Below are 13144 nucleotides of genomic sequence, written 5' to 3'. Positions count from 1 at the left end.
AGGAGGGGTTAGATTTGGGTTTGACTGGAGAGTCTTGGATTTTTTTTCCTGGCTGGTCAGGAGGCGGAGCTCATTGGACTTTGTAGTTGGCATTGTCCAGTTGGTCTGGAGGCGGAGCTGCAGTTACATTGGCGGTTACACACCTGGCTCCTCCTCCTGGACACTCAGCGCCAGCTCCTTTTCCCCCAGCCCCTCCTCCTCTTCTTCCTGGGCAGCATAGGACGGGGGCAGCTGCTTGGAGAGGTGCTCTAAGTCCGGAGTCTGCAGACAGAACAATAAGTCACATGCTTTCAGACACCTGCTGGTCAGATATATACAGTCTACAGAGGCCAATAAAGTGTCTGGATTATGTACAAAATATCAAAGCCATTGTACATCTTTCAGGCACCGCTGTCATTATTACTATAATTGACTAGCTGATAACCCGGCGTTGCCCGGGAATGTATTTGGCTGGTGTCGGATCCACCCACTTTTTCTAAATCTAACACACAATTACTCACTGACCAAGTTTGTGAGCTTTAAGGTCCTTGGTATCAATAATGTGTATATTCCCATTGAAATTAAACACATCTGATTGGCTGTTCGTGGTTCTGCCCCTTTCTTAACCCCCCCCCCCCCCCCCTAGTGACCAGGCCATTTTTTACAAAAATAGGCCACTGCAGATTTAAGGCCAAGCTGCAGGGCCACACAACTCAGCACACAAGTGATCCCCCCTCCTCCCCTTTTTCTTCCCAACAGCAGAGCTCTCTGTTGGTGGGGTCTGATTGCAACCCAGATGTTTTTGTTTTTTTTAATAAATATTTATTTGATTATTTTTTTAAATAAATCTACCTATTTTTTAATTTATTTTTTAAATCCCCCCTCCCTCCCGCCTGCCAATCAGCTGTCATAGGCTTCAGCCTATGACAGCGGATCACTTTTGTGCCTCCCAGGGGGACAGCTGTGTCACATGGCTATCCCCAGTACAGCGTTGTTGTAGATCGCAGTACTGTACAATGTTAATAGATCGCAGTTTCACCGTCTAACAGTCTGAAGCGGAGATGCGCGCACATCAGCGCGCAGGATCCCCTGCAAGCCCCATTGATACCCCGGTCACCCAATGAACAACTGTACCAGGTTTGAGGCCTGTGCCATTAACAGTGCAAGAATGGTAGCAATTAAATATTCCCCTTGAAAAGCAACAGGTTAAGTTTGATTGGCTTTTTTAGGCTCCGCCTACTTTTCTGAATATTAATCCCAGTCACCCAGTAACCAACTGTGTCAAGTTTGAGAACCCTGCTATTAACAGTGTAAGAAAGGCTGCAGTTTACATTTTCCCGATAAAATGTATTTTTGGCTCGACCCACTTTTTGTAACCTGGACACCCAGTCACTCAATGACCACGTTTGTGAGCTTTCAGGTTCCTGGCATCAAAATTGTGTGAATGGAAGCAGTTTATCCAGCAAGGAAATCTGATTGGCTGTTTCTGCCGCGCGCTCACTTGCCCACCCGCCCCTTGGCACCGTCCTCCCCTGATAGTCGCACGTCACTCCCCCTCCGTGTCTCTGCATCTCTGCACATGCCCAGTTGCACAGCGCAGGGACCCACACACACACAACCCCTGGGACGCAGAGACACAGGGGTGTTATTATAGAGGATATTAGTATGGCACCACTATGCTCATAAAGATGGAGGTTAAACACCCGTTACAGAGCAGTCTTCATACCAGGTGCTGCACTCCTCTTCCTGCATATATCTATCGCTCTGAAACTCTACTGCGGAGATCTCTGTGCTCCTCAGTTCCCAGCTCTGCGTATCTGCTGCACCCATTACCCCTCCCCGGCTGAAATCGCATGGCCTGGAAAACAGGTGAGCTGACAGCCTGGTGACGGGAGATTACCTGTGTGCGGAGGAACTCCTGACCCATCTCGGACTGGAAGTACGACGGGATGTCTCTATTCCTCAGAGCTGCCAACGTCTCCTTGTGGTCCTGGATCTCATGCCTGGAGACACAATGCGCAGGTTTAGCAGTCACCTGCCATACAACCCCCCCATTACTCAGGATTAGTAGCTCCTCCCCACACCAAATACTCAGGATCAGCAAGTCACCTACCCCTCCACCCATACTCAGGATTAAAACTCCCCCCCCCCCTCCCGAATACTCAGGATTAATAGCCCCTCCCCACACCCCACCCAGATGCTCAGGATTAATAGCTCCTCCCCATGCAAATACTCCAGGAAGTGACACAGATAATTGGCCTGGGGAAGGGCAGGACTGGGAGTGGCTGTGTGTAACAGACAGGAAGTGACACAGATATTGGCCTGGAGAAGGACAGGACTTGGAGCAGCTGTGTGTTACACACAGGAAGTGACACTGATATTGTCCTAGGGATGGGAGCGGTTGTGTGTTACAGAGATAGGAAATTACACAGATATTGACCTAGGGAAGGGCAGTACAGGGAGAGGCAATTTGTTATAAACAGGAAGTGACACAAATATTGACCTGGGGAAGGGCAGGACTGGGAGTGGCTGTGTGTTACACACAGGAAGTGACAAAAATATTGGCCTAAAGAAGGGCAGGATGGGAGCGGCTGTGTGTTACAAACAGGAAGTGACAACATAGATATTGGCCTGGGGAAGGGCAGGACTGGAAGTGGTTCTGTGCTACAGACAGGAAGTGACACAGATAGAAGCTTGGGGAAGGGAAGGACCAGGAGTGGCTGTGTGTTACACACATGGGAAGTGACACAGATATGGGCCTGAGGAAAGACAGGATGGGAGCGGCTGTGTGTAACAGACAGGAACTTAGTGACACAGATATTGGCCTGGGGAAGGGCAGGACTGGGAGTGGCAGTTTGTTATGGACAGGAAGTGACACGTATATTGGCCTGGGGAAGGGCAGGACTGGGAGTGGCAGTTTGTTATGGACAGGAATTGACACGTATATTGGCCTGGGGAAGGGCAGGACTGGGAGTGGCAGTTTGTTACAGACAGGAAGTGACATGGAGAGCAGTACCTGAGCTCGTCCCAGTCCTGTGTGCTCCGCTCTGGTCTGGCCATCACTGGGGGTAATGGAGGTGGAGGAGACACTGTGCTCTCGTACACCTGGGCGATGTCTCCTGAAAGCAGCAATAGCAAGGAAAACGTTGGGATACAATTCCGACCATCAGAAATCACAATACATCTGCTTTAGGCTAATCTCACACTCGGATCACAAAACACAATTGTCATTTTTCAGCGATATCGCTTTGCGATTCTGGTTCAGGGGGAGTAGAATCAAGATCGCGCTCGCGTCCAAATGCTGTATGCCGCGTGTTTGCCATTTATACAATTTCTTTATCCTGAACTGACCATTTCACTGCAATATTAGCAGATATGTATTGTTTTACCGTGAATATGCTCCAGGCTTGGGGTGTGTGGTGGTTCCCGGGACTCTGCCAAGGACTATGAAAGAGATAAGAATAGGAGACGAGAGGTCAGCAGAAGAGACACATTACAAAACTTTCCCAGCAGACACCTCACCTTCTCTGCCAATCACATGGCAACTACAACACCCATCATCCTCACCCATTACATCATGATACAACTCTCTACCAATCCGCAGAATCCACAGGAACCCCACTGCAGGAGGTGTGCCACATCTTAGCCATACTACCTCCCTATAATTATATGGTCTACATTTTAGTCAATATCTTATTAGGCAAAACCCAGGCCACACCCAAGACTAGCACAGGGCAAAAGGAGGCCTAACGACAAGTCTACTGATTTCCAGCCTGGCACCAACGCCATCTACTGATCTCCAGCCTGGCACCAGTGACATCTACTGATCTCCAGCCTGGCACTAGTGACATCTACTGATCTCCAGCCTGGCACCAGTGACATCTACTGATCTCCAGCCTGGCACCAGTGACATCTACTGATCTCCAGCCTGGCACCAGTGACATCTACTGATCTCCAGCCTGGCACCAGTGACATCTACTGATCTCCAGCCTGGCACCAACGCCATCTACTAATCTCCAGCCTGGCACCAGTGACATCTACTGATCTGCAGCCTGGCACCAGTGACATCTACTGATCTCCAGCCTGGCACCAGTGACATCTACTGATCTCCAGCCTGGCACAAGTGACATCTACTGATCTCCAGCCTGACACCAGCAGTGACATCTACTGATCTCCAGCCTGGCACCAGTGACATCTACTGATCTCCAGCCTGGCACCAGTGACATCTACTGATCTCCAGCCTGGCACCAGTGACATCTACTGATCTCCTGCCGGGCACCAGTGACATCTACTGATCTCCTGCCGGGCACCAGTGACATCTACTGATCTCCAGCCTGGCACCAGTGACATCTACTGATCTCCAGCCTGGCACCAGTGACATCTACTGATCTCCAGCCTGGCACCAGTGACATCTACTGATCTCCAGCCTGGCACCAGTGACATCTACTAATCTCCAGCCTGGCACCAGTGACATCTACTGATCTCCTGCCGGGCACCAGTGACATCTACTGATCTCCAGCCTGGCACCAGTGACATCTACTGATCTCCAGCCTGGCACCAGTGACATCTACTGATCTCCAGCCTGGCACCAGTGACATCTACTGATCTCCAGCCTGGCACCAGTGACATCTACTGATCTCCAGCCTGGCACCAGTGACATCTACTGATCTCCAGCCTGGCACCAGTGACATCTACTGATCTCCAGCCTGGCACCAGTGACATCTACTGATCTCCAGCCTGGCACCAGTGACATCTACTGATCTCCAGCCTGGCACCAGTGACATCTACTAATCTCCAGCCTGGCACCAGTGACATCTACTGATCTCCTGCCGGGCACAAGTGACATCTACTGATCTCCAGCCTGACACCAGCAGTGACATCTACTGATCTCCAGCCTGGCACCAGTGACATCTACTGATCTCCAGCCTGGCACCAGTGACATCTACTGATCTCCAGCCTGACACCAGCAGTGACATCTACTGATCTCCAGCCTGGCACCAGTGAAATCTACTGATCTCCAGCCTGGCACCAGTGACATCTACTGATCTCAAGCCTGGCACCAGCAACATCTACTGATCACCAGCCTGGCACCAGTGACATCTACTGATCTCCAGCCTGGCACCAGTGACATCTACTGATCTCCAGCCTGGTACCAGTGGCATCTACTGATCTCCAGCCTGGCACCAGTAACATCTACTGATCTCCAGCCTGACACCAGCAGTGACATCTACTGATCTCCAGCCTGGCACCAGTGACATCTACTGATCTCCTGCCGGGCACCAGTGACATCTACTGATCTCCAGCCTGGCACCAGTGACATCTACTGATCTCCAGCCTGGCACCAGTGACATCTACTGATCTCCAGCCTGGCACCAGTGACATCTACTGATCTCCAACCTGGCACCAGTGACATCTACTAATCTCCAGCCTGGCACCAGTGACATCTACTGATCTCCTGCCGGGCACCAGTGACATCTACTGATCTCCAGCCTGGCACCAGTGACATCTACTGATCTCCAGCCTGGCACCAGTGACATCTACTGATCTCCAGCCTGGCACCAGTGACATCTACTGATCTCCAGCCTGGCACCAGTGACATCTACTGATCTCCAGCCTGGCACCAGTGACATCTACTGATCTCCAGCCTGGCACCAGTGACATCTACTGATCTCCAGCCTGGCACCAGTGACATCTACTGATCTCCAGCCTGGCACCAGTGACATCTACTGATCTCCAGCCTGGCACCAGTGACATCTACTGATCTCCAGCCTGGCACCAGTGACATCTACTGATCTCCAGCCTGGCACCAGTGACATCTACTGATCTCCAGCCTGGCACCAGTGACATCTACTGATCTCCAGCCTGGCACTAGTGACATCTACTGATCTCCAGCCTGGCACCAGTGACATCTACTAATCTCCAGCCTGGCACCAGTGACATCTACTGATCTCCTGCCGGGCACAAGTGACATCTACTGATCTCCATCCTGACACCAGCAGTGACATCTACTGATCTCCAGCCTGGCACCAGTGACATCTACTGATCTCCAGCCTGGCACCAGTGACATCTACTGATCTCCAGCCTGGCACCAGTGACATCTACTGATCTCCTGCCGGGCACCAGTGACATCTACTGATCTCCTGCCGGGCACCAGTGACATCTACTGATCTCCAGCCTGGCACCAGTGACATCTACTGATCTCCAGCCTGGCACCAGTGACATCTACTGATCTCCAGCCTGGCACCAGTGACATCTACTGATCTCCAGCCTGGCACCAGTGACATCTACTAATCTCCAGCCTGGCACCAGTGACATCTACTGATCTCCTGCCGGGCACCAGTGACATCTACTGATCTCCAGCCTGGCACCAGTGACATCTACTGATCTCCAGCCTGGCACCAGTGACATCTACTGATCTCCAGCCTGGCACCAGTGACATCTACTGATCTCCAGCCTGGCACCAGTGACATCTACTGATCTCCAGCCTGGCACCAGTGACATCTACTGATCTCCAGCCTGGCACCAGTGACATCTACTGATCTCCAGCCTGGCACCAGTGACATCTACTGATCTCCAGCCTGGCACCAGTGACATCTACTGATCTCCAGCCTGGCACCAGTGACATCTACTGATCTCCAGCCTGGCACCAGTGACATCTACTAATCTCCAGCCTGGCACCAGTGACATCTACTGATCTCCTGCCGGGCACAAGTGACATCTACTGATCTCCAGCCTGACACCAGCAGTGACATCTACTGATCTCCAGCCTGGCACCAGTGACATCTACTGATCTCCAGCCTGGCACCAGTGACATCTACTGATCTCCAGCCTGACACCAGCAGTGACATCTACTGATCTCCAGCCTGGCACCAGTGACATCTACTGATCTCCAGCCTGGCACCAGTGACATCTACTGATCTCAAGCCTGGCACCAGCAACATCTACTGATCACCAGCCTGGCACCAGTGACATCTACTGATCTCCAGCCTGGCACCAGTGACATCTACTGATCTCCAGCCTGGTACCAGTGGCATCTACTGATCTCCAGCCTGGCACCAGTAACATCTACTGATCTCCAGCCTGACACCAGCAGTGACATCTACTGATCTCCAGCCTGGCACCAGTGACATCTACTGATCTCCAGCCTGGCACCAGTGACATCTACTGATCTCCTGCCGGGCACCAGTGACATCTACTGATCTCCAGCCTGGCACCAGTGACATCTACTGATCTCCAGCCTGGCACCAGTGACATCTACTGATCTCCAGCCTGGCACCAGTGACATCTACTGATCTCCAGCCTGGCACCAGTGACATCTACTAATCTCCAGCCAGGCACCAGTGACATCTACTGATCTCCTGCCGGGCACCAGTGACATCTACTGATCTCCAGCCTGGCACCAGTGACATCTACTGATCTCCAGCCTGGCACCAGTGACATCTACTGATCTCCAGCCTGGCACCAGTGACATCTACTGATCTCCAGCCTGGCACCAGTGACATCTACTGATCTCCAGCCTGGCACCAGTGACATCTACTGATCTCCAGCCTGGCACCAGTGACATCTACTGATCTCCAGCCTGGCACCAGTGACATCTACTGATCTCCAGCCTGGCACCAGTGACATCTACTGATCTCCAGCCTGGCACCAGTGACATCTACTGATCTCCAGCATGGCACCAGTGACATCTACTGATCTCCAGCCTGGCACTAGTGACATCTACTGATCTCCAGCCTGGCACCAGTGACATCTACTAATCTCCAGCCTGGCACCAGTGACATCTACTGATCTCCTGCCGGGCACAAGTGACATCTACTGATCTCCAGCCTGACACCAGCAGTGACATCTACTGATCTCCAGCCTGGCACCAGTGACATCTACTGATCTCCAGCCTGACACCAGCAGTGACATCTACTGATCTCCAGCCTGGCACCAGTGACATCTACTGATCTCCAGCCTGGCACCAGTGACATCTACTGATCTCCAGCCTGGCACCAGTGACATCTACTGATCTCCAGCCTGGCACCAGTGACATCTACTGATCTCCAGCCTGGCACCAGTGACATCTACTGATCTCCAGCCTGGCACCAGTGACATCTACTGATCTCCAGCCTGGCACCAGTGACATCTACTGATCTCCAGCCTGGCACCAGTGACATCTACTGATCTCCAGCCTGGCACCAGTGACATCTACTAATCTCCAGCCTGGCACCAGTGACATCTACTGATCTCCTGCCGGGCACAAGTGACATCTACTGATCTCCAGCCTGACACCAGCAGTGACATCTACTGATCTCCAGCCTGGCACCAGTGACATCTACTGATCTCCAGCCTGGCACCAGTGACATCTACTGATCTCCAGCCTGACACCAGCAGTGACATCTACTGATCTCCAGCCTGGCACCAGTGACATCTACTGATCTCCAGCCTGGCACCAGTGACATCTACTGATCTCCAGCCTGGCACCAGTGACATCTACTGATCTCCAGCCTGGTACCAGTGGCATCTACTGATCTCCAGCCTGGCACCAGTAACATCTACTGATCTCCAGCCTGACACCAGCAGTGACATCTACTGATCTCCAGCCTGGCACCAGTGACATCTACTGATCTCCAGCCTGGCACCAGTGACATCTACTGATCTCCTGCCGGGCACCAGTGACATCTACTGATCTCCAGCCTGGCACCAGTGACATCTACTGATCTCCAGCCTGGCACCAGTGACATCTACTGATCTCCAGCCTGGCACCAGTGACATCTACTGATCTCCAGCCTGGCACCAGTGACATCTACTAATCTCCAGCCAGGCACCAGTGACATCTACTGATCTCCTGCCGGGCACCAGTGACATCTACTGATCTCCAGCCTGGCACCAGTGACATCTACTGATCTCCAGCCTGGCACCAGTGACATCTACTGATCTCCAGCCTGGCACCAGTGACATCTACTGATCTCCAGCCTGGCACCAGTGACATCTACTGATCTCCAGCCTGGCACCAGTGACATCTACTGATCTCCAGCCTGGCACCAGTGACATCTACTGATCTCCAGCCTGGCACCAGTGACATCTACTGATCTCCAGCCTGGCACCAGTGACATCTACTGATCTCCAGCCTGGCACCAGTGACATCTACTGATCTCCAGCCTGGCACCAGTGACATCTACTGATCTCCAGCCTGGCACTAGTGACATCTACTGATCTCCAGCCTGGCACCAGTGACATCTACTAATCTCCAGCCTGGCACCAGTGACATCTACTGATCTCCTGCCGGGCACAAGTGACATCTACTGATCTCCAGCCTGACACCAGCAGTGACATCTACTGATCTCCAGCCTGGCACCAGTGACATCTACTGATCTCCAGCCTGACACCAGCAGTGACATCTACTGATCTCCAGCCTGGCACCAGTGACATCTACTGATCTCCAGCCTGGCACCAGTGACATCTACTGATCTCAAGCCTGGCACCAGCAACATCTACTGATCACCAGCCTGGCACCAGTGACATCTACTGATCTCCAGCCTGGCACCAGTGACATCTACTGATCTCCAGCCTGGTACCAGTGGCATCTACTGATCTCCAGCCTGGTACCAGTGGCATCTACTGATCTCCAGCCTGGCACCAGTAACATCTACTGATCTCCAGCCTGACACCAGCAGTGACATCTACTGATCTCCAGCCTGGCACCAGTGACATCTACTGATCTCCAGCCTGGCACCAGTGACATCTACTGATCTCCAGCCTGACACCAGCAGTGACATCTACTGATCTCCAGCCTGGCACCAGTAACATCTACTGATCTCCAGCCTGGCACCAGCGACATCGACTGATCTCCAGCCTGGCACCAGCAACATCTACTGATCTCCAGCCTGGCACCAGCGACATCTACTGATCTCCAGCCTGGCACCAGTGACATCTACTGATCTCCAGCCTGGCACCAGTGACATCTACTGATCTCCAGCCTGGCACCAGTGACATCTACTGATCTCCAGCCTGGCACCAGTGACATCTACTGATCTCCAGCCTGGCACCAGCAACATCTACTGATCACCAGCCTGGCACCAGTGACATCTACTGATCTCCAGCCTGGCACCAGTGACATCTACTGATCTCCAGCCTGGTACCAGTGGCATCTACTGATCTCCAGCCTGGCACCAGTAACATCTACTGATCTCCAGCCTGACACCAGTGACATCTACTGATCTCCAGCCTGACACCAGCAGTGACATCTACTGATCTCCAGCCTGGCACCAGCAACATCTACTGATCTCCAGCCTGGCACCAGCAACATCGACTGATCTCCAGCCTGGCACCAGCAACATCTACTGATCTCCAGCCTGGCACCAGCGACATCTACTGATCTCCAGCCTGGCACCAGTGACATCTACTGATCTCCAGCCTGGCACCAGTGACATCTACTGATCTCCAGCCTGGCACCAGTGACATCTACTGATCTCCAGGCTGGCACCAGTGACATCTACTGATCTCCAGCCTGGCACCAGTGACATCTACTGATCACCAGCCTGGCACCAGTGACATCTACTGATCTCCAGCCTGGTACCAGCAACATCTACTGATCTCCAGCCTGGCACTAGCGACATCTACTGATCTCCAGCCTGGCACCAGTGACATCTACTGATCTCCAGGCTGGCACCAGTAACATTGACTGATCTCCAGCCTGGCACCAGTGACATCTACTGATCTCCAGCCTGGCACCAGTGACATCTACTGATCTCCAGCCTGGCACCAGTGACATCTACTGATCTCCAGGCTGGCACCAGTGACATCTACTGATCTCCAGCCGGGCACCAGCAACATCTACTGATCTCCAGCCTGGCACCAGCGACATCAACTGATCTCCAGCCTGGCACCAGTGACATCTACTGATCTCCAGCCTGGTACCAGTGACATCTACTGATCTCCAGCCTGGCACCAGTGACATCTACTGATCTCCAGGCTGGCACCAGTGACATCTACTGATCTCCAGCCTGGCACCAGTGACATCTACTGATCTCCAGCCTGGCACCAGTGACATCTACTGATCTCCAGGCTGGCACCAGTGACATCTACTGATCTCCAGGCTGGCACCAGTGACATCTACTGATCTCCAGCCTGGCACCAGTGACATCTACTGATCTCCAGCCTGGCACCAGTGACATCTACTGATCTCCAGGCTGGCACCAGTGACATCTACTGATCTCCAGGCTGGCACCAGTGACATCTACTGATCTCCAGCCTGGCACCAGTGACATCTACTGATCACCAGCCTGGCACCAGTGACATCTACTGATCTCCAGCCTGGTACCAGTGACATCTACTGATCTCCAGCCTGGCACCAGTGACATCTACTGATCTCCAGCCTGGCACCAGTGACATCTACTGATCTCCAGCCTGGCACCAGTGACATCTACTGATCTCCAGCCTGGCACCAGTGACATCTACTGATCTCCAGCCTGGCACCAGTGACATCTACTGATCTCCAGCCTGGCACCAGTGACATCTACTGATCTCCAGCCTGGTACCAGCAACATCTACTGATCTCCAGCCTGGCACCAGCGACATCTACTGATCTCCAGCCTGGCACCAGTGACATCTACTGATCTCTAGGCTGGCACCAGTAACATTGACTGATCTCCAGCCTGGCACCAGTGACATCTACTGATCTCCAGCCTGGCACCAGTGACATCTACTGATCTCCAGGCTGGCACCAGTAACATTGACTGATCTCCAGCCTGGCACCAGCGACATCTACTGATCTCCAGCCGGGCACCAGCAACATCTACTGATCTCCAGGCTGGCACCAGTGACATCTACTGATCTCCAGCCGGGCACCAGCAACATCTACTGATCTCCAGCCTGGCACCAGTAACATCTACTGATCTCCAGCCTGGCACCAGCGACATCGACTGATCTCCAGCCTGGCACCAGCAACATCTACTGATCTCCAGCCTGGCACCAGTGACATCAACTGATCTCCAGCCTGGCACCAGTGACATCTACTGATCTCCAGCCTGGTACCAGTGACATCTACTGATCTCCAGCCTGGCACCAGTGACATCTACTGATCTCCAGGCTGGCACCAGTGACATCTACTGATCTCCAGCCTGGCACCAGTGACATCTACTGATCTCCAGCCTGGCACCAGCGACATCGACTGATCTCCAGCCTGGCACCAGCAACATCTACTGATCTCCAGCCTGGCACCAGTGACATCTACTGATCTCCAGCCTGGCACCAGTGACATCTACTGATCTCCAGGCTAGCACCAGTGACATCTACTGATCTCCAGCCTGGCACCAGTGACATCTACTGATCTCCAGCCTGGCACCAGTGACATCTACTGATCTCCAGCCTGGCACCAGTGACATCTACTGATCTCCAGGCTGGCACCAGTAACATTGACTGATCTCCAGCCTGGCACCAGTGACATCTACTGATCTCCAGCCTGGCACCAGTGACATCTACTGATCTCCAGCCTGGCACCAGTGACATCTACTGATCTCCAGGCTGGCACCAGTGACATCTACTGATCTCCAGCCGGGCACCAGCAACATCTACTGATCTCCAGCCTGGCACCAGCGACATCAACTGATCTCCAGCCTGGCACCAGTGACATCTACTGATCTCCAGCCTGGTACCAGTGACATCTACTGATCTCCAGCCTGGCACCAGTGACATCTACTGATCTCCAGGCTGGCACCAGTGACATCTACTGATCTCCAGCCTGGCACCAGTGACATCTACTGATCTCCAGCCTGGCACCAGTGACATCTACTGATCTCCAGCCTGGCACCAGTGACATCTACTGATCTCCAGGCTGGCACCAGTGACATCTACTGATCTCCAGGCTGGCACCAGTGACATCTACTGATCTCCAGCCTGGCACCAGTGACATCTACTGATCACCAGCCTGGCACCAGTGACATCTACTGATCTCCAGCCTGGTACCAGTGACATCTACTGATCTCCAGCCTGGCACCAGTGACATCTACTGATCTCCAGCCTGGCACCAGTGACATCTACTGATCTCCAGCCTGGCACCAGTGACATCTACTGATCTCCAGCCTGGCACCAGTGACATCTACTGATCTCCAGCCTGGCACCAGTGACATCTACTGATCTCCAGCCTGGCACCAGTGACATCTACTGATCTCCAGCCTGGTAC

The 13144-nt window shown here is 53.0% G+C and overlaps 1 protein-coding gene across 1 annotated transcript in view; it reads right to left on the bottom strand.

Annotated features, from left to right (window-relative positions):
* SPAG17 (sperm associated antigen 17) overlaps positions 1 to 13144 on the bottom strand; it is a 311336-nt gene that overhangs the window by 26679 nt on the left and 271513 nt on the right. The window contains exons 37-40 of the mRNA XM_068270990.1: positions 3369 to 3423; positions 2996 to 3098; positions 1880 to 1982; positions 144 to 261 (exon numbers count right to left, since the gene is read on the bottom strand). Of these exons, the coding sequence (XP_068127091.1) occupies positions 144 to 261; positions 1880 to 1982; positions 2996 to 3098; positions 3369 to 3423 (379 nt within the window). The remainder of the gene's footprint in view (positions 1 to 143; positions 262 to 1879; positions 1983 to 2995; positions 3099 to 3368; positions 3424 to 13144) is intronic.

Source organism: Hyperolius riggenbachi, chromosome 2 (assembly GCF_040937935.1).
Source record: "Hyperolius riggenbachi isolate aHypRig1 chromosome 2, aHypRig1.pri, whole genome shotgun sequence".
NCBI lineage: Eukaryota > Metazoa > Chordata > Amphibia > Anura > Hyperoliidae > Hyperolius > Hyperolius riggenbachi.
The sequence above is the reverse complement of the archived record's forward strand: the minus strand, read 5'-3'. Positions and strand labels throughout refer to the sequence as shown.